This window comes from Gorilla gorilla, chromosome 11 (assembly GCF_029281585.2).
Source record: "Gorilla gorilla gorilla isolate KB3781 chromosome 11, NHGRI_mGorGor1-v2.1_pri, whole genome shotgun sequence".
Classification (NCBI taxonomy): Eukaryota; Metazoa; Chordata; class Mammalia; order Primates; family Hominidae; genus Gorilla; species Gorilla gorilla.
The window spans coordinates 118,818,750-118,842,555 of NC_073235.2; the positions used below are offsets into that span (position 1 = coordinate 118,818,750).

General features: G+C 38.8%; 1 protein-coding gene across 1 annotated transcript in view; it reads left to right on the forward strand.

The window, feature by feature from the left end:
- Window positions 1-23,806, forward strand: part of XRCC5 (X-ray repair cross complementing 5) — a 93,891-nt gene that overhangs the window by 42,477 nt on the left and 27,608 nt on the right. Inside the window, exons 15-16 of the mRNA XM_004033174.3 lie at window positions 5,237-5,330; window positions 7,142-7,211. Of these exons, the coding sequence (XP_004033222.2) occupies window positions 5,237-5,330; window positions 7,142-7,211 (164 nt within the window). The remainder of the gene's footprint in view (window positions 1-5,236; window positions 5,331-7,141; window positions 7,212-23,806) is intronic.

The following is a 23,806-nucleotide window of genomic DNA, read 5'->3' on the forward strand; positions in this document are numbered from 1 at the left end:
CCATTGTCCTCAGCATAAGGTCAAACTCTTTTACACAGATGAGAGAATCCAGATAAGCAGAAAGAAAAGAGGCATCTATTCATAATCCAACTATCTAGAGAAAACCATTTTCTTTTTTTAAAGTAAATAAAAATGAATTTATTAAAAAAAACCATTTATCATTTCACAACACATCAATAACCAAGTAGAAAATAAAAAAATATATAAAAGCCTGGGCAACATAGTGAGACCTCATCTCTACAAAAAATATAAAAATTAGCTAGGCATGATGGCACACACCTGTAGTCCCAGCTACTCTGGAGGCTGAGGCAGGAGGATCATTTGAGCCCAGGGTTCAAGGTGGCAGTGAGCCATTATTACACCTGTGAATAGCCATTGCACTCCAGCTTGGGCAACATAGTGAGACTCCCATCTCAAAAAAAAAAAAAAAAAAAAAGACAAGGAACTAATAATTAGGATATACAAGGACCTCCTGGCAAATCAAAAAATAATTTTTCAATTTTTCCGTGGAAAAATGGGCAAAGATTATAAAAAAGCAAATCACAGGAGCAGAAACTCAGCTGGCTTACAAGTGTATGAAGAGATCTTCAATCTCAATTAGTAATCAGAGAAATGTAAATCAAAGCAAAAAAAAAATTGGCAAATATTTTTAAACATTAGATGATACCAGTTGTTGGTGAGAATATGGGAGAAACAGGAACTTCTGTGTACTGCTAAGGGGGAATGTAAACTTACAGTAGGACATTAGAAGCAACCAGTGTACTCGTCACTAGGGGAAAATGGTCTGTAAACATGGTAGATCCATATCATGGATTATGCTGCAAGTAACATCCACATAGACAGATCTCTAAGGTCACCACTGAAGGAAAATTAAGAAAAAGAATGAGATCTATAATAGCCTATATCATCTTGTACTTAAAAAGCACATACATAAAGCAGTACTGTGTAACTTAATAAAAATATATACACATCTAAGATGGATCTGATATATCGGTGTGTACAAGAGGGTAAGTGGGGTGCAGAGGGAGTGGGAAAATAACTATGAAGGGGAAAGTTACTAAAATACAATGAGAAGGGCCTGGCACAGCCCATATTTGATAATGTGCTAAGAAGTCATTAGAAATTTTGAATGACTGAATTCCCTATACCTGAGGTCCCCCTTTAAAAAGCTCACCCTTCTTATAGACGAAGAAGCGAAGACACTAAGTTACAATGATATAAATTAAGCTACCAATGACAAAGTGCTCAGTCAACCTTCTGCCTTGTGTTGATAACACTAACCTGCCCTAGTTATATCTAAAGAAAAATACACTTTCATACAGATTTCACAGCTTCTCAACATCCATATACCTGGAAAGATAAGAACATTTGTATATCCTTCCATGTGAGTCCTTGTGATTCGTTGAGGCCATAGGTTAAGTTTCCTTTCAGTCATTCCAAGGAGAATCAGCATGACCAAGCAAAGCAGGTTCCAAAGGCAGGAAGCAGAAGCAATATGATGCTGTGGAGGTACCTTTCTGAAACAGTCTCTTCTGCTGTTGTGGGGTCTTTGGGCAACCCTTCAATTTAAGTGCTTGGCAACAAGTCTGCTGAGATAGGCTGACCTTGTAGCTTTTGTAGTCTCTCTTGTACAGCACTGGTCAGATCTACATAAGCCTCATCGATGCTGACGCATTCAATCACAGCAAAACAAGACTTCCTCCATCACTTCAATGCTGGCTTCCCGGTACTTGGTGAGGTTAGCTTTCCCATGGTACTCACGAACTTGTGCCAGTAGAAGACCTGGACTTAACTTCTTTGCATCATCTGCCTACATATAGTGACCCCAAATGCAAGAGCTTCATAACTCACTGCAATTATTCTACCACCTTCCATGATTTGTACTATACAGCTGCACAAGATTTATTCCTCAAATGAGGATTTTGCCGCTGCTCCATTGGAACAAAGTCTATGTCCATGAGAGTAACCACACAATCCTGTCCAGTAGCCATTTTTCAAGGTAACAGACACCTGGCCAGACTGCCAGCAGTGGGTGCCGCAAATGCTGGGCTCGGTGCCCACTGGAAGGAAAATGGAAGAAGGGCTTTTGAATATCTTTTCGCCTTTCTGGGGAGAGTTTCGAGAGATTTATTCCCCGTGATGACAGAGGAACAGAGAAGGGGTCGTGAAGGATCCTGCCCAGGCGACCGTCCCCACAGTTCAGCAGGGATCAGCCGAGAGCAGTGTGCCCAGCAACAAAGCCACCAGACTGAGGACAGACAGCACGCACGCTGCCTAGAGAAAACCATTTTCTTTCCTCACGTTTTTTAATGCTCCTAATTAATGTATTTTCTAGCTCCATCTCTCACTACTTCCCAGCTTTTGCACCTTATGCTTTAACCCAATACAACTATTTTCTTTTTTTTTCGTTTTTTTTTTTTCTTTTTTGAGATGGAGTGTCGCTCTGTCACCCAGGCTGGAGTGCAGTGGCGCCATCGTGACTCACTGCAAGCTCTGCCTCCCGGGTTCACGCCATTCTCCTGCCTCAGCCTCCCGAGTAGCTGGGACTACAGGTGCCCGCCACCATGCCCGGCTAATTTTTTTGTACTTTTAGTAGAGGTGGGGTTTCACCGTGTTAGCCAGGATGATCTCGATCTCCTGACCTCGTGATCCGCCTGCCTCAGCCTCCCAAAGTGCTGGGATTACAGGCATGAGCCACCGCGCCTGGCCAATACAACTATTTTCTATCCTCTGAAAGAGATAGGCTGCCTATCACAGTGTTTTGTTAATTGTCTATATGTATACTTCAATTTTTATTTGGCTGAAGGTGTTGATGGTATATTGATTTTTGTATATTGAGAGTTTAGAGTCTAGCTTAGTGGCTGATATATAGTACATATTCAGTAAATATTAGGTTAAATAAGTGAATTGCAAAATTCATACATGTTTGTGAAAGAAAATAAGAAAGGAGAAAGAATAAATTACCCATGGTCTCATCATCCAGATGCACCAACTGCTGACATTTATATGTCTACTGTGATCTTGTGTGTATACATTTCTACTTTCTAGAGCTTAGCGCCTTCATAGATAATTTAGGGAAGAGAGTCATTACCCTTTCCCACTTCACATAGAGATTATGAATTTAGTGTATGCAAAATTCCTAATAATGCTGTTAAATGCTTTGGCCTGGAGAATATTAACCATACTAAATTTTACTATGCTGTGCATATGACTGGGGCTACTTTTACTTGCCTGGTACGGGAAAATTGTGTATGTGTCTGTTTACCCTTCTTTCCCTAGAACCTCATTTTGGAGGGTTGAAGAAATTCTTCATGTGATTCAACTTCATATTCCCCCACAACTTAGCTTTTTATGTGTAATCCTTCTTAATACTACTATATAAGCTAATCTGTATTTGTGGAAGAGAATAGTTGATATACTGATGGTAGTTTTCATCATAGTGCTTTCCTAAGGAGCAGACTGAAGCTCAGAGAGGTTTGTAGCTTACTAGACTCTAAACTCTAGATAGATAAAAATTAGTACACAGTGAACGCCATCAAGAAGGTGTAAGATTTCAGGGCTAGTCAGTGGCAAAATCGAGACTAGAATCCAGGTCTTTTGACTCCAGCTCTTCAGTAGTTTAATGTTGTTGGCTTGTCTCTTGGGAAGAACTGGCAAAGGTTAATTGAAATGACTGGCTCTGACCTTTTTTTTAAAACAGACTCAACTTCTAATGGAATTTCATTCTACCTTGGAGTTCTCCTTTTTTTCTTTCATTTTTCCACGAAGGCTTTGTGTTTATTTTTTATTCTATTTGCAAGAAAAGAGTTCTGGGTGACTTACCCCTTGTAATGTTTCCTGGTTCCCACCCTTCTGTCTTCTACTTCGCTCTTGTCTACTTCTCAAAGGGAAAACGTTTAGTGGTGAATGGGAAAGATGCCAGATAGTGAAAATTTTAATTCATGGATGTATGGCTGTGATGATTACTTTAGTTCTTTTACCTACCTCTAAGAGGAAAGTCATTATTGAAATTGAGGAAGCCCATATGTTTTATTTTCTCTTTGCTTCATTTTATTTTTAAAATTTATTTTTGCTTCATTTTTAAAATAACTTCATTTTCAAGCCTCATTGTCTGAAGGTTGAGGCTTTGAGCAAAAAAACAACACATTTAGAAATTCTAGTCTTGAAAATTGCTGAGAAATTTTAACTGTTCTCATAATAAAATAAGTAAATGAAATAATGCATATGATAATTAGCTTAATTTAGCTATTTCACAATAAATGCATATTTTAAAACATTTTGTACATGATAATATATACAATTTTTATTTGTTAAAATAAATGAATTTTTACAATTTCTAGATCTTGGTTACTAATTCTCTTATCATTTAGCCATTTCTGATGGCTGCTTTTGCCCTAGATTGCATTTCTCTCTGGGAGAAAAAAATCTTCATTTCTTTATGTTCAGCAGCTTAAGGGAGATTACAGGTAGAGTCTTTGGATTTGATTTTCTTCTCTTTTGCAATTAACTTGACCTCCTCTTGACTTTAAGACAGGCTGTTAAAGCCAGCATGTTGCTTGAGGCAAGATGTTTGATATACTTTTCCTTAGCACACAGATGCTACTGGACCGTTAGCATATTGCACAAAACAGAAATAGGTTTATAAAAGAACAAATTAAAAGTTTTTGGGGAAGTTTTTTTTTATAGTTTACGACTTCTTTAAGAGGGAAAGCTCTTGCATAGTTAATTAAGGATTGTCTAGTAAGTTTTGACAGTTGTAAACAGAGGCTTATAAAGCTCTAACATACATGATGGAGAAAACGGGTTGTTAGACACAAAGGTCTTCTGTGTACATGGAAAGCTAATAGCTGCCAATTCTGAGACAGGAGCTAGAAAATAATATCTGAAGAGTAAATGGATTTCTTACTTAAATGTTAAATTTCCATTATCTGTGCTTGCAGTTTCATCTTTTCCAAGGACCTTATGATGTGATTGCTTAATTCTGATTCTCATACTGCTGTGAAACAAAGCCAGGGCTGCCTCAAGTTAGGCCCTTGGGAGCCCGGTGGCTGGGAAAGGGAGGCAGCTTGTTTGTAGAAGGACTACATGTAGCTATTGTTTTTCTTTTCTTTTTCTTCTTCATTATTTTTCTTTTCTTCTTTTTTTTTTTTTTTGGTGCTTGGAAAATAAGTTTCACAATAGCAATCTGGTTTTGTATTGTTTGTTCTAAGAGAAATTTTTTTTTTTTATTTTCTAGCCATGAAGATGGACCTACAGCTAAAAAATTAAAGACTGAGCAAGGGGGAGCCCACTTCAGCGTCTCCAGCCTGGCTGAAGGCAGTGTCACCTCTGTAAGCTAAGCTTTTCAAGTGCGCTTCCCCCTTTGCAGGAAGGTTGGGGCTTGAGGGAGAGTGCGTCAATTTTTGTTAGTCCGTTCTTACCACTTTCAAGTAAGATCATGATCACTTTCTCTGGTCCTTGCTCTATAGAAGCCATAAAGAGCCATTCCATACTTCTTTAAGTAATTATTATCATGAATTGCCTACAGAATTATCTATGACATAAGGTATATAGAGCTCTTTATAGAACATGGAACATCTCAGTGTTGAGATTTTGCTGTTGGCATTATTTTGCAGCTTTTCAACTAGTCAAAATGATAGGATAAGTGGGGGTTAGTGATACGAGCCTTAATCTTCAAGTACATACAATTTAAGTTAGTATAATTTTCCTGTTTTCTAACATGCAACTTTAGAACAGGATTCACAAGTTTAGGATTTCCCCAAGAAAGTATCCTTTGATACATGAGATTTTTATTGAATGAGAAATTTTTTGGAACTTGAAAATACTACCTTATTTAATTAATTAATTAATTAATTTATTTATTTTTATATCTTGGTCAGCCAGGAGGAAGAATATTTTATTTAATTTTAGAGATAGGTTGTCACTGTCACCCACGCCGGAGTACAGTAGTGTGATTTTAGCTCACTGCAGCCTTGAAATCCTGGGCTCAAGTGGTCCTCCAGCCTCAGCCTCCTGTGTAGCTAGGACTAAGGGCACATGCCACCATACCCGGCTATTTTTCATAGAGGTGGGGTCTCAGTATGTTACTCCTGGGCTCAAGCAATCCGCCCGCTTCAGTCTCCCGAAGCACTGGGATTACAGTCATGAGTCACTGCACCCAGCCAAATAGTGCCTTCTTCTAAGCAGCATTAGTGTGAATCAACAGATCTTAAAAATTGGCCGATAACTTTTTAACACAATATACTAGGAAGGATAGTCAGGGAATAAAGGGCATGCCTTTATTCTCACCTCAAACAGAAACTCAGAAAAATTGAATATGTGAAAAATGATTTAGATTTCATTTAGATGTTTTATATATAATAGTAAAGGAAAAAGTCATGATCTTGTTCTGAGAGCTTTTCTGCTTCCTATATCTAAGCAAACTGGAAGCTTTAGTATATTTTGGAACCCCATTGTTTTCTTTCTTATGAGCTGAGTGGTTCTTAGGCCCTGTGAGGGTTGGGGCCAGCAGATTAAAAACATAGGTATAATCAGAAAGTTCCATATAATATGGCAGAGTTTCGTCTTTCACACTTCCTCACCCAGCACTGCAGTACATCTTTGTACATAATCTGCTTTTACTTTCTGAGGACATGTTCAACCTGGGTATGCTTTGTATATTCTACCAAAACTTCAGTGCCAAAGGGTCAGCAGCAGTCCCACTAATGGGCACTTTGGTGAATCAGGCATTAAGCTGTATTTCTCATGTTATCTTAGTGGGGCAAATATATTCGAAACCGACCCCACACTGCAGAATCCTCCGCTTTCTAATTGGTTAGTTGACAGGATATACAGGCAGTCTGTGCTACACAAAGCCTTCCAGCTGGGCTGGCTGGTGGCTTGAGTTGTAATACTTTTTTGACCCTTCTGGAAAGAAATCAGCTTTCATAAAGCAAGGTGAGTGAAAGCACAGAGGGCAGCTCTTGGACCACTGAAATCTGCCGGCCTTTCACAGAGCCCTGGAAATGAAAATGAATAGAAAAGGCCTTCTCTTTGTCTTTGGTTTTATTTTATAAGAGCACATTAAGCCATCTTGTATTGCCTGGGGTGCTGCTAAAAAGAGAAATAACCTGTAGGTTTATCATCTGTTGGTATATTTTAGGTTGGAAGTGTGAATCCTGCTGAAAACTTCCGTGTTCTAGTGAAACAGAAGAAGGCCAGCTTTGAGGAAGGTGAGTGGTTGACTTTGCATTTAAGAGAAGCTGTTTAGTTAAGCTAACTGATTTAAAGTCTAGATTAAGAACTGTAGCCTTTTGTTGTAACACTTTAGCATTTTTCTTTACTGGCAGATCTTTGTGGTTGTCCCTTGTTAGGGAGCTCACTGAGGCAACATTATGAGCACATGAAAGTGAACTCAGCACAGATTTTCCCAAAAGGAACTAATTTGTAGGTCTCCCTACAGAAAAACTTTGGGCCAACACCTTGGCGCTTATAGCTCCACTTCATTGAAGTTTTTTAGGATTTTGTCGTGAGCTATAAATAAAACACTTTTATGTCACATCTTCCTATTTTATTTTCTTCCTTTTTTTTCTTTTTTTTTTTTTGAGATGGAGTTTCTCTCTTGTTGCCCAGGCTGGAGTGCAATGGCGTGATTTCGGCACACCGCAACCTCTGCCTCCCAAGTTGAAGCGATTCTCCTACCTCAGCCTCCCGAGTAGCTGGGATTACAGGCGTGCGCCACCATGCCCAGCTAATTTTGTTTAGACGGGGTTTCTCCATGTTGGTCAGGCTGGTCTTGAACTCCTGACCTCAGGTGATCTGCCAGCCTCAGCCTCCCAAAGTGCTGGGATAACAGGTGTGAGCCACCGTGCCTGGCCACATCTTCCTATTTTCAGAGACACATAATTCTTGTTCCAGTCCTAAGGGTTTGTGGCCCATTTATAGTAGACCTAGAAAGACCTTGATGCTGCCCCTAAATTTAATCCTTCTCAAAATGGCTGCATGGTCACTTTTCCTTATCAGATAGTACCTAGAATCTCATTTAGGCTGTGGCTAACATAAAAATAGCTTTCAGGGATGCACAGAGGGCCTGGAACTAACATTCATTCACTTGATTGCATTCAGGTTTCTGTTCATTTTTACCCTTTAAATGGTGGCAACTGGCAGTTGTTAATCCTGCAGGTTTATATATAAATTATTATATTCATTATTGCTGGTCCAAGTCTGGCCTGTCTGCGAGCTGACTTCTACGTATGTGAGTGTTTATGTTTGTTCATGTGTGTATAGAACTTTCTCTTCCAACATCCTGCAGGGAGCAGGGGAATGACTTTTTTTTTAGTGACAGGGTCTCGCTCTGTCACCCAGGCTGGAGTGCAGTGGCAGGATCATAGCTCACTATAACATTGGACATCTGGGCTCAAGTGATCCTCCCACTTCGGCCTCCCAAAGCTCTGAGATTACATGTGTAAGTCACCATGCCTGGCCAAAAATTACTTTTTTTCTTTTTCTTTTTTTTGGGGGGACAGAATCTTGCTCTGTTGCCCAGGCTGGAGTGCAGTGGTGAGATCTCGGCTTACTGCAGCCTTCACCCTGGCCTCCCGAGTAGCTGGAACTACAGTTGCGTACCCCCACGCCCGGCTAATTTTTGTATTTTTAGCACAGACGGGGTTCCGTTATGTTGGCCAGGCTGGTCTCGAACTCTTGACCTCAAGTGATCTGCCCACCTTGGTCTCCCAAAGTGCTGGGATTACTGTGAGCCACGGTGGCATGAGCCACCGTGCCCGGCCCAAAAATGAGAGTTAAATGCCTAGAAGCACTACTGCCTGCAGTAGGTCTAATGCACCTTACTACTTGCAGTCTAGGAATCCTGGCAAGATCCCCAGATCTACTGTGCTGTTGTCCAGAGGCAAGCATGAGCAGCTGAGCCTCAGAGAGAGCTTACAGTCTACCAGGCTAAATCCTGTCAGCAGGAATGCCAAAGGCCAAACCCATGAGAATCTCCAGAGGAAGAACAGCTTTGTTATCATAGTAATCTGCAGTCTCTTAAGTGGGGTGTATATGTTTTTGGTTTTGAGATGGAAGAAGAGATTTTTGTCCTGCTAAAAGTTGCCATATAGGAGAAAAACTTTGAGTTTTAACACAAAACAAAACCTCATGTAAATAGAAGGAGATCTGAAGTTCTAAGTGACAGTTTTCTAGGATTGGTGAAAACAGTACTTCAGAATTTCTCTCTTTAATGTATTGGAGTGATCAAGACACTTTCACAGTATTATACCTGTTGTCTGTTCAGCTGTATATTGTTACAGGGTGCTCGGAAAGTGGCGGAGATGCTACTGTGACAAGTCAATGAACTCTTGTCTATCAAGACTATTGTGTTTTTGAAGGAAAATTGAGACTTTCCTAGCTTTCAATCGTATGTCGTCAATTACCTCAGCCAGTCAAAGTCCAAGGTCCCCCGTTTGGAAGTGATTGGACTCTGTGGTTGGTGTACATGGTCTTTTCAGGGACTGAATCTAGCTGTCATCACCATTATATGTTAGCCACTAGTGGTTTCATATTTACTATGTTCAAGGCATTGTGCTAGCACTTTTATGTTATTTTAATTACCCTGCATTAGCAGTTCTGCAAAATCTTGTGAAGAAATGAAGAAAATGTTAGAGCTTTAACAGCTTTTGCCAGAATTTTCTGAGAGGATTGCTTTACTTGGGAAAATAACTTTGATAAGTGCTTAGGGTAGAGAATGAGTCTCCATCCCCAGACTTGGTTGGCTAGTCCAGAGGCTTCGGAGGAAAGGAAGCTCCTCAGCATTATAGAAGTAGAAAAACTGGAGCTAGTTTAGGAGAGGAGGGTCTTAGAAGAAGAGGGGAGAGGCAGGGAGACAAAGTGGGTGAATTTACGCACAGTCACGGCCTTCTACTATACGTTTCAAACTCATGACCACAAATTACTCAGTGTCAGTAAAACTCTGGAAATGCCAGGTTTAAGTGCTGTATTTGGGGAAACTGGCAGTTTGGTATCTGGCATTATTTCATGCAGAGCAGAGAAAGCACCTGAGCACACAGGAGGCCAGAGTCTGAAAAGACCAGGAGAGAGTCGGTTACTGACAATCTACTCACATCTTAGGAAAATATGTCTTACCCCTGGCCATGGGATTGGGGATTCAGAGCAGTCTTGTGAAAATAGCAAGGGCAAGCGGACCCTAGATAGCATGTAAGTTAACAATTAGTATTATTATCTCCATTTTACTGATGGATAAACTGTAAAATTGGAGGAGATGCATTTTCCCAAAGATCACATAGGAATTCAAACACATGTCTCTTTCAAATACTGGATTTTTTACTTAGCCATATTGTTTCTTTTGATTCCTAATGACTTCCTTTCCTACGCTTTTTAAAACAACATTTTAAGGTCATGTATCTGAAACCTTGTACCTACTGATAGGACTTTTGATGAATAGATTGTTCTTTTATATTGAATTTGACTTTGAGACCCAGCATGTTGCTAGTATTTCGACAAAAGATGTCCCTCTGACCTCCGTCTAAGACTTAGTGAATCAGAGCCCTCTAGTGATGTCACAAAACCAGACTCTCCACAGAGCTGTCGGAAAATGGATTGCATATTAGCAACTAGTTCTCCTCGTGGTTTTAACTTGGCTTCCCTTTTATCCCTTCTGCCGTTCTTGGTGCCAGCTCCAGAATTGATGTCCTGTTCTTTGTTTTGGGCATCTTGTTTGTTTGTTTTTCCGCTAGGGCATCTTTTTACTAACGCCCTTTATAAGCCAAGACTCACTTCTCTTGCAGGCCCAAAGAGTTCTCCCTCCCTACTAGTGGTCTTCTTTTAGAGAGATTTCTGTCCAGAGTCGGGAGACAGGAATCCCTTCCCCTTTTCTCCAGTAAATTTATTTTTTAAAATTCAGTTGTCAAAAGGGCGATCAGCGATAGATAGTTGGTAAGATTGTTTGACCCTTAGGTAGAACTCGGCTGTTCTACCTATCATTATAAATTAAAATATGGGCGTAGTTACTTTTTCTCAGGCCTAATAGTAGCATAATCAAACTGAGAGTCTTGTGATTCTGTCCCCGACATCAGCAGTCTATATATAGTAGGCAGCTACACATTTTCTTAACTTCTGGTTTTCAGTGTGAGGGATGTATCTTGTTCTAAGCTTACTGGCAGAGAGGAGATAACCAATGCCCTGAACCCCAGGAAACATGTTCTTTCTGGCTGCCCTTTTCCCAGTCCCTTTCCTCCATTCTCCCTACCCATCATCATTCTATCACCACAGAGTTAGAATAGAAAACAATTTTTTTTCTCTTTTCCTTTTTTGTGAAAGGGTCTCACTCTGTCGCCCAGACTGGAGTGCAGTAGCATGATCACAGCTCACTGCAGCCTCTACCTCCTGGGCTCAAGTGATTCTACCACCTCCGCCCCCACAAGTACCTGGAGCTACAGGCACACACTACCACACCAGGCTAATTTTTGTAGTTTTTGTAGAGATGAGGTTTCGCCATGTTATCCAGGGTGGTCCTGAACTCCTGAGTTCAAGCGATCTGCCTGCCTTGGCCTCCCAAAGTGCTGGGATTACAGGTGTGAGCCACCAAGCCCAGCTCAGAAAAAATTTTGACCACAGCTGTATATATGATAATCATCTATCAGTTGTGAAAGTAGGGTTGTTTCTCTACATACACTATTCATAAGCACATCATTGCCATCATCTGGGATTTGTTACCTGTCGTGGGTTTCAGAGAGTCTCCAGAGGCTCTTTACATTGAGTTTATCCACTTGTTTGGACATCTTCCACCCAGCTAATCAACAGAGTTGCTAAGGAGGAATGCCATGATTTTCAGCTCCTTGCGCTTTCCCAACTTAGGAAGAATGCTAAAATAAAATAAAATAAAATAAAATAATAAAATGTCAAAAGATAGACAGCAGGTTCAAGAAGGAAAAGCCACATTACTTCTTTCCTCCGGACAATTCCTGCGTGATTATGTCTGAATTTATAAATTCCCACTGAGTATGGGAGATAATGTAAAATAGCTTGAATGTTCTTGGTGTGTCAAAAACAGGTTTTGTGAGGATCTTAAGAGCCAGAAAGGATGGATATATGGGGACAGATAAAAGGATGGAATGTAACTTAACTTTGTAATGAGATGATTCTCTTTCAGGGACCTTGTTTTTGCCACTGAGATTGTAGTTTCTGTATTAGGCTTGTGTGTAGTGACAGGGTGGCAGAGCTCCATGTTACCAAATTGAATTCACTTGAGCCTGACTGGTTTAAAAAAAGTCTGTCAAGAGAAGACCTAAGTAGAAATAATACAGACCCCAAACAGCCTTAACATTTGACTCATGTACAAGAGAGCAGTAATATGTACTTGTCCATTTGATTAGAAGGTGATCGCTTCATTTTTTCCCCCTTTCACTTTGTTTGTATTACGTCTCATCCTAGAGTCTTTTTGCCTTTGTTCTTCAACCTTCTTTAATCTCACTTACTAGAAACATCCTTTCATTTTTAAAAGATATTTCCTAAAATTCACTTTTTCCAAGCAGTTTCAGCACTAGATAGAATATGGTACAATTAGTAATAATATGATACTCATCAAAGCCAAATAGTTTTCAGTGTTGTTTTTGTATGGTATAGCACTATCCCATTTGCATAGCTGTTTGCTTACATACGTTATGTGATTTTCTGCCAGGAGTCAAGTCCTAAACAGTGAACCTTCGAGAATTGTGATCTAGCAGAAATCTCTCTTGTGTGTGTGTGTGTGTGTGTGTGTGGGTTTGTGTGTGTGTGTGTGTGTGTGTGATTTTTTTAAATTGATCTTGATTCATGTAATCTTGGGTATGAATTATATAATCAATTATACTCTGCCCAGATAGATAAGAAGATAAAAATATGGCGTTTTTCTACACAGCGCTGGTAAATTTAAGAAAAATAAGCTCTTTCAAATACCTTGAGCATCTTAAAGATGCTAAATACAAACAGTCACTAAAATTTTAAACATCTTTAGCCCTATAAAAGTTTTTTTCTTAAAGAATTTGACATACTTTTTTAGCCCTTTCTCCAAATAGCATTGATACATCTAATCATGAGAAAATTCATGATTAAGGATTCCAGAGGTTTAGTCTGTACTTTGTATTTTTATTAAATGTCTCACTTGTTTTTCACTGGTTTTCTTTTTGACTCATTTTAAATTATTAAACCTCAGAACTTGACAATCCAGGCTTATTTTATGCCTCATTTATCAGGACAAGTGATCTCATTGTAACACAAAATCAGTGTGTTTGGAATTGTAGAGAATACTTGCTGAAAGGGTGTGTTATCTGACATCGTAATTATGCACCATTGGCCTTTAAGGTGTTGTTCATCTTTCATGTGGGCGGACTGAGGCCCAGAGTAGTTAGGATGACTTTTCACAGATAATTGCAAATATGTGAAAGACTCTGGATCAAATTCCAGAGAGCCAATTCTTGGCCTCTGTGGCTTAAACCTTTTTACTGGTTGTGTATATTTCATTGGATGGCACAGCACCACCCTGAAGTTTACATCTTAATATAATGAAACTCAGCAGCCAAATAATTTAGATGAAATCATTGAAATAGAGATGAAAAGAAAAAATAAAAAGCACATGACATAGACACTAAGGACCATTATACACACATAATCATTTTAAGTATTTTCATTTTTCAGCGACTCTTCCTAAAAGGCTTTCATCTATTCTTACCCAGCCTTTAAAATCCTTTTAAGTTCCTGTCAATCTGTATCAGAATATCCCTAATTACAGGATATAGCTCTTGTAAAATGTAGCCTGGCTATCCATTAAGAAAGAGAAATGTCTGGTAGCATAAAAATGAAAGCATGTTTGCTGTAGTTACATTCTGATAACTGAAAAAAATCACAAGATCTATAAATTTAGAAAAAGAGAGCTTTATTTCTTATAAAGGGTTACAGCTTGCAAGGTGGAAATAGCAAGGCCAAGTGGACCCTAGATCACATATAAGTTACAGTAAGTATTATTATCCCCATTCTACTGATAGATAAACTAAAATTGGAGGAGATACATTTTCCCCAAAGATCACATAGGAATTCAAACACGTGTCTCTTTCAAATACTGGATTTTTTACTTAGCCATACTGTTTCTTTTGATTCCTAATGCCTTCTTTTCCTGCACTTTTTAAAACAACATTATAGGGTCACGTATCTGAAACCTTGTGCCTGTTTATAGGACTTTTGATGAAAGCCTGGGAAAGGCTATTCCTAGTCTATTCAAAGGCTGGGAAACATGGCCTCCAGCCGAAGCCCAGAGACAGGCACTATGAAGGAGGGTTTGGGGTAAGAGCATTATTGCTGACCTGATTGACTAAACATACATATTCAGCAGGTTACAGGAGGAGCTATGAATATTCATGAAGGTGGTCCTGATGCATGAGTATTAAACATGCATGTTACGTTAATACCCATGTTCACCTTGCAGGGAAGACTTGACATTTAAATATTACAGTTAGACCCTGTACATCAAAAGGTCTTTTCAGGACACAGCATGCAAATGTGCTATCTTTGTAAAACCCACTAGAACCAGTCCGTGGTTGGTGGTCTTCTTAACAGGAGAAAGTTACCGAAATCACTCTCTTGTCCAATCAAAGCTGTAGTTATGGCTGGTGGAACAAGAGTTCAGTAAGTCAGCATCTGGTAGAGCTGCAAATTGTTTTAAAAACAATATTGCTTATCCCAAGACCAGTGCTTTTTTAGCTGCTTAAGAAAAAGAAAGACCTTTTGGCAGTTAGAACATAGTTTATTCTTTAAGTTTAGGGGGTGCGACTTAACCCTTGCCTGGCATGGCCTTAGGTCCTGTTTACTACAGAGTTTGTTCTCTCAGTCTTATGATACCTATTTTAACATTAATGCTGGAAGGTTGTGTCTAAACTGCAAAAAGGAGGGGTATAATGAAATGCACCTGGCCGGGTGCAGTGGCTCATGGCTGTAATCCCAGCACTTTGGGAGGCTGAGGTGGGCGGATCAGGAGGTCAAGAGATTAAGACCATCCTGGCCAACATGGTGAAACTAAAAAAAACAAACAAACAAAACTTAGGTGGGCATGGTGGCGCGCACCTGTAGTCTCAGCTACTTGGGAGGCTGAGGCAGGAAAATTGCTTGAACCCGGGAGGCGGAGGTTGCAGTAAGCTGAGATCGTGCCACTGCACTCCAGCCTGGCGACAGAGCAAGACTGTGTCTCAAAAAAAAAAAAAAAAAAAAAAAAAAAAAAGATGCACTTGACCCCTTGTCATGTCATGACCAAAAACTCAGTTAAGGTTTTCTGGGATCCCCTTTGTCAAGAGGGGGTCCATTTCATCAGTGGGGAGCTTAGGATTTCTAGTTTACATTTCTCAGTGAGCACCTGAATTTCTTCCTGAGAGCTTTTTAAAAAGTCCTTATGAAATATATGACAGTGTTCCTGTTTTGTTTTCTCATGCTACATAGGAAAGTTGCTTCCCTTAAATGTGCTGAGTAATTTTTCTCTTTTTATATTAAAAATGGAAAGAATAATTTCCCATCTGGCTGAAAATGGAATTCATGAAGGCTTTCTCAGCATCATAACTAGATGAGCCTAGAGTCCATTCAAGCCTTTACTTAATATACCAAATCACTCCTGATACCAATCTTCTATGAAGGAGAGAGAGAGAGAGACACTTTTAAACCATGAGATATCAAAAGAGCTCACTGTCACAAGAACAGCAAAGGGGAAGTCCTCTGCCGTGATTCATTCACCTCCTACCAGGCTCCTCCTCTAATTTGATATGAGATTTGGGCGGGACACAAATCCAAACCATATCATTTCAGCTTGCATCAATGACTTGGGCCATCAGTGCAACAAGGCAGGTGCTCACAATTGGTTCTGATGGAAATGCAGAACTCTTGGGTGCTTAGGAGAAAGGGCCTGCAGCTTGCTCTTAGAATTCACCCTTGCAGTAAGTGCTAATGAGTATGATTTGTGAGGCAGAGAGCAGTTCAAGGATTTACTCATGGCAATTTGGTTCTTTCTTTCCACCTCCTATTAAATTCTGCAGTTCTTCCTTCCATGGTAGGTCATTGTCATGTCATGTAGGGTATTGTACTTGGTTCTCCTTGAATTGGGCTGTCTTCAAGATTGCTCCTTAAGCCCAGCTGGTTGAAAAAGGAAACCAGTTTCAGATTGTGCTGATGTGCAAACTGCTTTAATCAATGACTTAAAGTGACTGCTGGTGGCAAACAACAGACGCTCTTAACCAATTAAGATATTTAGGAAAGGATGTTAGGCTTTTGTTAAAATAGTCACTAATCAACTGAAATGTGTTAAGAGGAGCCAAGAAACAGCTAGGAGTTCCACTTAAATGCAATAAAAGTGTTTGGGTCTTCCCCTTTCAAATTGCATGCCCAAGGCAAGAAATATGCTGACACAGAAATAAGTGGCAAGTGTAATTTGGTACAGTTAGCCTGTCAGATCCATGCATGTCTACATAAAACCTAGAAAAATGTCGTGCTTGCTTCTTTGGCCAGAAAAGGGAAGGGAGTTTAATTCCTTTATAGAACAGTTTCAGCAGGGCTGGAGAATATTACCAGCTTAGATGTCTTTGGAAATGGGAGAAAATTTAACTTGTTTTTAGAGGTTCCTTATGTTTTAGAGGTTGGAGAAAAATCTTCAGTTAATAGTTATAATTAAAGGCCCGTTTTCATTTTCCTCTGTCAGATTAAACTACTGAAATCTGTAGTTATCTGTTCATGTCTCTCAGTGGTAATGAGGCTCAGCCATAGCACTCAGGATAATATGGTATTTCATTGGTAGCCATTTGAAGTCAGGAGCCATTGCTCATATAAGAACTACTTTTTTACAGTTCCCTTGCTCTTGGAATCCAATAGTGTTTTCTTGGGGCATTGAGAGTAAGATACGCTGTCTAAGTTTTCATACTTATTCTGTGATAGAAACATCTAGTTTCTCTCTTCTGTCTGTGGTAAATCTCTACAAGTCTCTTAGATAAATTGCACTTATTAATTCTACTTTTTAAAATAGCTTTATTGAAGTAAAATCTACTATAAAATATACTGGTAAGTATAATTTGATGATCTTTTGTAAATTATAGAGTTGTAAAATTATCACCACAGTTCAAAGAACATTTCTCTCACACCCAAAAATTCCTGGGACCTGTTGATAGTCAATTTGGGTCTGGAGTGCACACAGGTGATGGGAGGTTGCAAGGTGATGCCGGCCTACATGACTTGTTCTGATAATCTTGAGTTATTGCCGCATCTGTTGAATGGGTTGGCGCCATCTTGGGCCTGACGAGTTGTAAATTAGCTGCAGCCTTCAAGTAATAACCCGGTGGTGGAACATTCTGTAGATACCTGGATTGTCTCTGGAACTTCTAAGCAAACATAATTAGACAAGCTAGCAATGCAGTGGAGTGTCTGGTGGAAAGGAGGAGAGTAAAGGTTGTTATTTCATAACTAAAAAGTTAATACAAAGGGCCTCAGAAGGAAAAGTTTAAGAAAAAAAGACTAAAAAATAGAGTGCTCGGATACACTCCAACTTTGTTCTTTTCTAAAAATGTTTTAACTACTCTATGTCATTTGCGTTTCCATGGAAACTTTAGCATCAGCTTTTCTTTTCTTTTTTTCTTTCTTTTTTTTTTTTTTGAGACAAAGTCTCACTCTGTCACCCAGGCTGGAGCACAGTGGTGCGATCCTAGCTCACTGTAGCCTCCACCTCCCGGGTTCAAGTGATTCTCGTGCCTCAGCCTCCTGAGTAGCTGGGATTACAGGCATGAGGTACTACGCCTGGCTAATTTTTGTATTTTTTTAGTAGAGACAGGGTTTCGCCATGTTGACCAGGCTGGTTGAACTCCTGACCTGAGGTGCTCAACCTGCCTTGGCCTCCAAGTTTTGGGATTACATGCGTGAGCTGCCGTGCTTGGCCCAGCTTTTCAATTTATATGAAAAACCCACTGGTATTTTGATAGGGATTTTATTGAGTCTATAGAAGAGTTAAGGGAAAATTGCCATTTTAATAATACTGAGTTATCCATGAACATGGAATAGTTACTCATTTATTTAGATCTTATTTTTTCTCCATAATGTTTTATAGTTTTTAGTGTACAAGCTATACAGCTCTTTTATTAAATTTATTGCCAAGTATTCTTTTTGATGATGTTGTGAGTGGAATTTTTTTTAATTTTATTTTTGGATTATTTGTTGCTGGTATATAGAAATGAAATTATTTATTTATTATATCTTGCAACCTTATTAAACTTATTAGTTCTTGTGGTTTTTTTAAATATACTTCTTAGGATTCTCTACATACAGGATCATATTGTCTGCAAATAAAGAAAGCTTTACTTCTTCTTTTATAACTTGTAAGTTTTTTTTTCTTTTTTTAATTATTGTACTGGCTGGAACTTCTGGCACAGTGTTGAATAGAAATAAGAGTGAACATCCTTGCCCTGTTCCTGATCTTAAGGAAAAAACTTTGTCTTTCACTATTAGTATGATGTTAGTTGTAAGTTTTACCCAGATTTCCTTTGTCAGCTTGAGAAAGTTTCCATTTCTAATTGGTTGAAAGTTTTTATTATGAATGGATGTTGAGTTTTGTTAGATGCATTTTCTGCCTCTATTGAGATGACTGTGATTTTTATTCTTCTGCTAATATATTAATTGACTTATAGTTGTTAAATCAACCTTGCATTCCAAGTATAAAATCCAGTCATTCTATAAAATCCTTTTTATATGTACTGAATTCATTTAGCTAATGCTACAGTTTGAATAATGTCACCCAAAGTTTATGTGTTGGAAACTTAATCCCCATTCTAACGGTGTTGAGAGGTGGGACCTTTAAGAAGTAATTAGGTCATGGAGGCATCATTCTCATGAAAGGATTCAGGCCATTATCACTAGAGTGGGTTAGTTATAAAAAGGATGAGTTCGGCCTGATTTCTTCTCTGTCTCTGGCTTGCTTCTGCCTTCTGATGTGGGGTGGTCTCCTCCAGCTGCCGGTGCCATGCTCTTAGACTTCCCAGCCTCCAGAACTGTGAGCTAAATAAATATCTGTTCTTTATAAATTACCCAGTCTTGGGTATTCTGTTATAGCAGCACAAAATACACTAAGACAGCCAATATTTTGTTGGGAAATTGTTTGTAGTTTTCTTGTTTTGTGTGATGTCTTTGGTTTTGGTAACAGGAAAATACTGAGCTCATAGAATGAGTTAGGAAGTTTCCTTCTCTTCAAGATTTCTATTATTTATTCTTTACATATTTCGTATAATTTACCAGTGAAGCCAACTGAGTTCTTTGTGGGGAGCTTTTGTTTTGTTTTGTTTTTTGAATTTTGAGATTGTTTCATTTGAAGGTCACCTTAATGCTCTTAAATTCACAAATATGCTAATTTAAATACCAAATCCTATTAATCTAAAACACACATTGCAAACATACAAATATCTCTTCTCTTCACATGTCAGTGCCCATTCATGTCATGGTTTGGAAATGGGGACAGTAGATTCCCCTTGAGCTGCAAGTCAGCATATGTTTCTTTATAGTTAACTTTAGCAAAATTTATACAAAATAGTAATTAACAATAATCTTCTTTACTTGTTAACTCAAAAGAAAATACCTTCAAAACTGCATTTTAAGTTTCTGTACTAAAATACAGAAAAACTACACAAATATTGAAAAGTTTAAAATTCTTTAATTTTTTTATTCCTGTTATCACTACCACAGGGCAGTATACTTGATGTAATGAAAAAGAAACAGACAAAGCTACAACAGATAAAAGAGCTCAGGAATGTACGTCTAATCGACACTATATTGCATTCATTAATAGCTGCACTTTTGCAAACTGTGTCTATGATAGTCCTGCACAAGAAGGGTTTTCTGTTTAAGCTGCAATAACTTTTCTGACCATGGATCACCATTCCTTCTGTGGCAGATTTTTACAGTTCCTCTAATGCATTTGGGATGACTATCTCAAGTAACCTGCAACTTTTGTGACAACTCCTTGTTCTTTCTCCTGCTAAGAATTGTAGCCCCTCTCTGCTGTTTTTAGAACCTTCTGCTACCATATCCGTCACGTCTACCACCAGATCCGTAACCACCAGCATAGGAACTCCCCGAGCTTCTTCCACCAAAACTGCACCCTTTAATGGGTTCATAATTTGATTGTTTTTGTCTGCTAAAATTTCCAGAATCATTATAGTTCCCACCACCACCATAACCACTGCCAAAATTTCCTCCTTCATTGTAACCATCATATCCTTCACCACTATCCCCATACCCGCCATCGTGGTTTTCATATCCTGGTCCACCGTCTCCATAGCCCCCACTACTGCTCTAGGCAGGCCCACCACCATTGTTGCCACCATCACCTCCACATCCATTATATCCACCATTACATCCTCCATAACCACCTCTGCTGCCACCACCTCTACTTCTACCACCAGAGCCTCCTCTTCCACCAAAGTTTCCACCACAGCCAAAATTACTTGCACCACTTCCAGAGTTTTCTCCACAACCCATAAAGTTGTCAGATCCACCTCCATCACCTCTGTGATCCCGCAGACTGCATCTCTTGTTTAGAAAGGGCCTTTTTCACTTTACAGTTGTGCTTGTTAATAGTGTGGTGTTTCCAAACAACAGTTTTATCAATTGTATCATGATCATCAAAAGTTAAAAGTGCACATTCTCTCTTTTTCCACTGTCATCCATAACTTGTATGGTTTCAGTCTTGGTATAGTTTTCAGAGTAATTTCTGAAACTGTATCTACTTTAATACCACCAGCAAAAATGTTCTTCACTGTTAGGTGGGCACCAGGCTTTACAGAATCCTCTCTAGAAACAACTGTCTTTGGTTCCACTCCACACCCATCAACCTTGTGTGGTCAAGCACACATTGCTGTGTCCACCTCTTCAACACAAGAGAAAGCCATAAAACCAAAGCCCCTGGAATGTTTGCTTGGGGTTCTCTCATTACCACACAATCTGTGAGTGTGCCCCCTTTCTCAAAATGTTCTTAACCCATCATCTGTAGTTTTAAAGCTCAGACCACCAATAAACAATTTTCTCAGCCGCGCTTCGTTCCTTTGGATCATGGCCTTCCTCCTCTTGGCAGCAGTGGCAGTGACAACAGCCAGAGTCAGCCTAGGGGCAACCGGGTAGTGGTTTTACCTCCATTTTAAGACTAGACTTGCCTCCTCCAAGTCAAGTTCAACATGGAACTGTGAGGAAGAGGCTGTGGGAAGCTTTTTAATACTAATTCAATTTTTTTCTTTTTTTTGGTTACGGGGTCTCACTGTTGCCCAGGCTGGAGTGTAGTGGTGTGATCTTGACTCACTGCAACCTCTGTCTCCCGGGTTCAAGCCATTCTCCTGCCTCAGCCTCCCAAGCAGCTGGGATGACAGGCGCCCGCCAGCACACCCGCAAATTTTTGTATTTTTAGTGGAGACGGGATTTCACCATATTGGCTAGGTTGGTCTCGAACTCCTGATCTCAAGTGATCCACCAACCTTGGCCTCCCAAAGTGCTGGGATTACAGGCGTGAGCCACTGCACTGGGCCCAATTTTTAAACTAATAAATCTGGTCAGTTTTAAAATTTCTTCTTTAATCAGTTTTAGTAATATGTCTTTATAAGAATTTGTTCCTTTTGTCTAATTTTTTAGTATAACATTGATTATTATTCCCTTACAATAATATTTTTGAGATCTGTTCTTTATTTCTGATTTGGGGATTTTGTATCTTCCCTTTTTCTTGGTCAGTCTAGGTAAAGGCTTATGGGTTTTATCTTTTTAAGATCCCAGCTTTTCGTTAGTTTTATTGATTTTCTCCATTCTCATTTAATTAATTTCTGCTCTGATCTTTATTATTCCATTCCTTCTTCTTACTTTGGCTGTAATTCACTTTTCATTTTCTTGTTTCTTAAGGTGGAAGCTTAGATTATTGATTTGAAACCTCTTTTCTAATATAGGCATTTAAAGCTATACATTTCCTGCTAAGCAGTTTTTTAGCTTCACACCATAAATTGCGATGTGTTATGATTTTGTTTTCATTTAGTTTAAATATATTCTAATGTCTTTCATGATTGTTTCTTTGACTCTTGGGTTATTTAAATGTGTTCTTAAATTCCAAATATTGAAGATTTCCCAATTTCTTCCTGTTGTTGATTTTTAATTCTGTTGTGATTGGCGATCATACTTTGAGTGGCTTCAGTCCATCTGAATTTATTCAGACTTGTTCTTATGTGGTCTCACATATAGTCTGTTCTGACAGTTGTTCTCTATGGCCTTAAAAAGTACGTGTATTCACCTGTTACTAGGACAAGTGTGCTGGAAATGTCAGGGCAGTTTGGTTGATAGTTTGTTCAAATCTGTCTTTTGATTTTCTATCTAGTTGTTTTCCGTGACGTTTTGAGTATTGAAAGTTATTCACCTTGAGACCTTGTGTGCTAGTGAGACCTTTATGATTTTTGTCTCACCTAGCTAAACCAGCTTGGGTCATGAGATCCTAGTGAATTTTTACAGGGTAACACTAAAGAAAACACTGTCAGTTCAGGTAATAGAGTATATTTTAAATAAAAGTCTTCAGGTATTGGTGTTTTAAGAAAAATAAACTTAGCTATGTGTGCTGCAAGATTGTATGTGTTTCTGAATCCTCTGCTTCGAGGGAAAAATTATATTAGTAGAGGATAAGTTTACTCAGTACTGGAAAAATTGCGTAGATTTTAGGAACTTGTTGGAGCAGAAAGGTGATTAGTTGTGAGAAATGAAAGTCAATTTTAGTGGCAACAGGTATATCAAGTACATCAAGTCTTAGTTCAATGTTTATAGATTTTGAAAATTTATAGGTTCATTATTCCTTTCATTTGTTTCTTCTTTTGTCCCATTTTTGTCAAGCATGTATTTATTTTGTTTGACTCCTTTTTTGTCTCATGGACTGAGAAGAAAATATAACTAAAGTTGGATTATCCCACAATTTGCCCTGTGTCTAATTATTCTGAGGTGGATTGTAATGAAGCCAGCAAGACTTATACATTGGAATTTTAAATGTATGGGATTGTAAGGAGGGTAGAAGCTACAAACCAAAGATAAGATATGCCTGCCGATCTGCTTCAGATTTCCTGAGGGCAGTAGATGAAATTATTTCTAAGGGCCTTTTTTACCACTGCTCTTTAAGTATATGAGTAATAAACAAAAAGAACAAAGTATGTGGTTCAGAAGTAATAAAACAAAAAAGAAAGAAAAGGATCAATGAAATAGATGTATCATGTCACCCTATGAAAATTGTCTTCCTGTTGAGAGCTCACTAGAAATAGAAACAATTGTTTTTTATCTCCTTGTATGACAATCTCTTAACTGTTTCGAGATGATTTACTTGCTCCTTAGGCTTCCATTAAAAATAAGTACATGCTTATGTGGGGGAAAATGCAAATAGTAATATAATAGCATATAAAGTTAAAAAGTGGACATCTCCTTCTTTATTGTCTCCCTCCCTTTGAAACTATGCCCATACCCACATTCTCTGTCTTCATAGGAATAACCCTGTTCATCCCTACTGATTCCCTGTATTGTGATCAAGATGGTTAATTGTTTTAGGGTATAATAAATTGGGGATATAGTCAGAGACAGTACATTTTGGGAGAACCCTCCATTCCCAGTGGCATCAAGCAGCTTGATCTAAGAAAAGAAAAAGGTGCACACCAAGATGAGATGAGGCATACTTAGTAAGCAATAATAAAACGCCAAGATGTCTTCATGCATATAATCATGATAATGTTGGATGTGATATCTCATCCCTGTACATCTGCATATATATCTTATA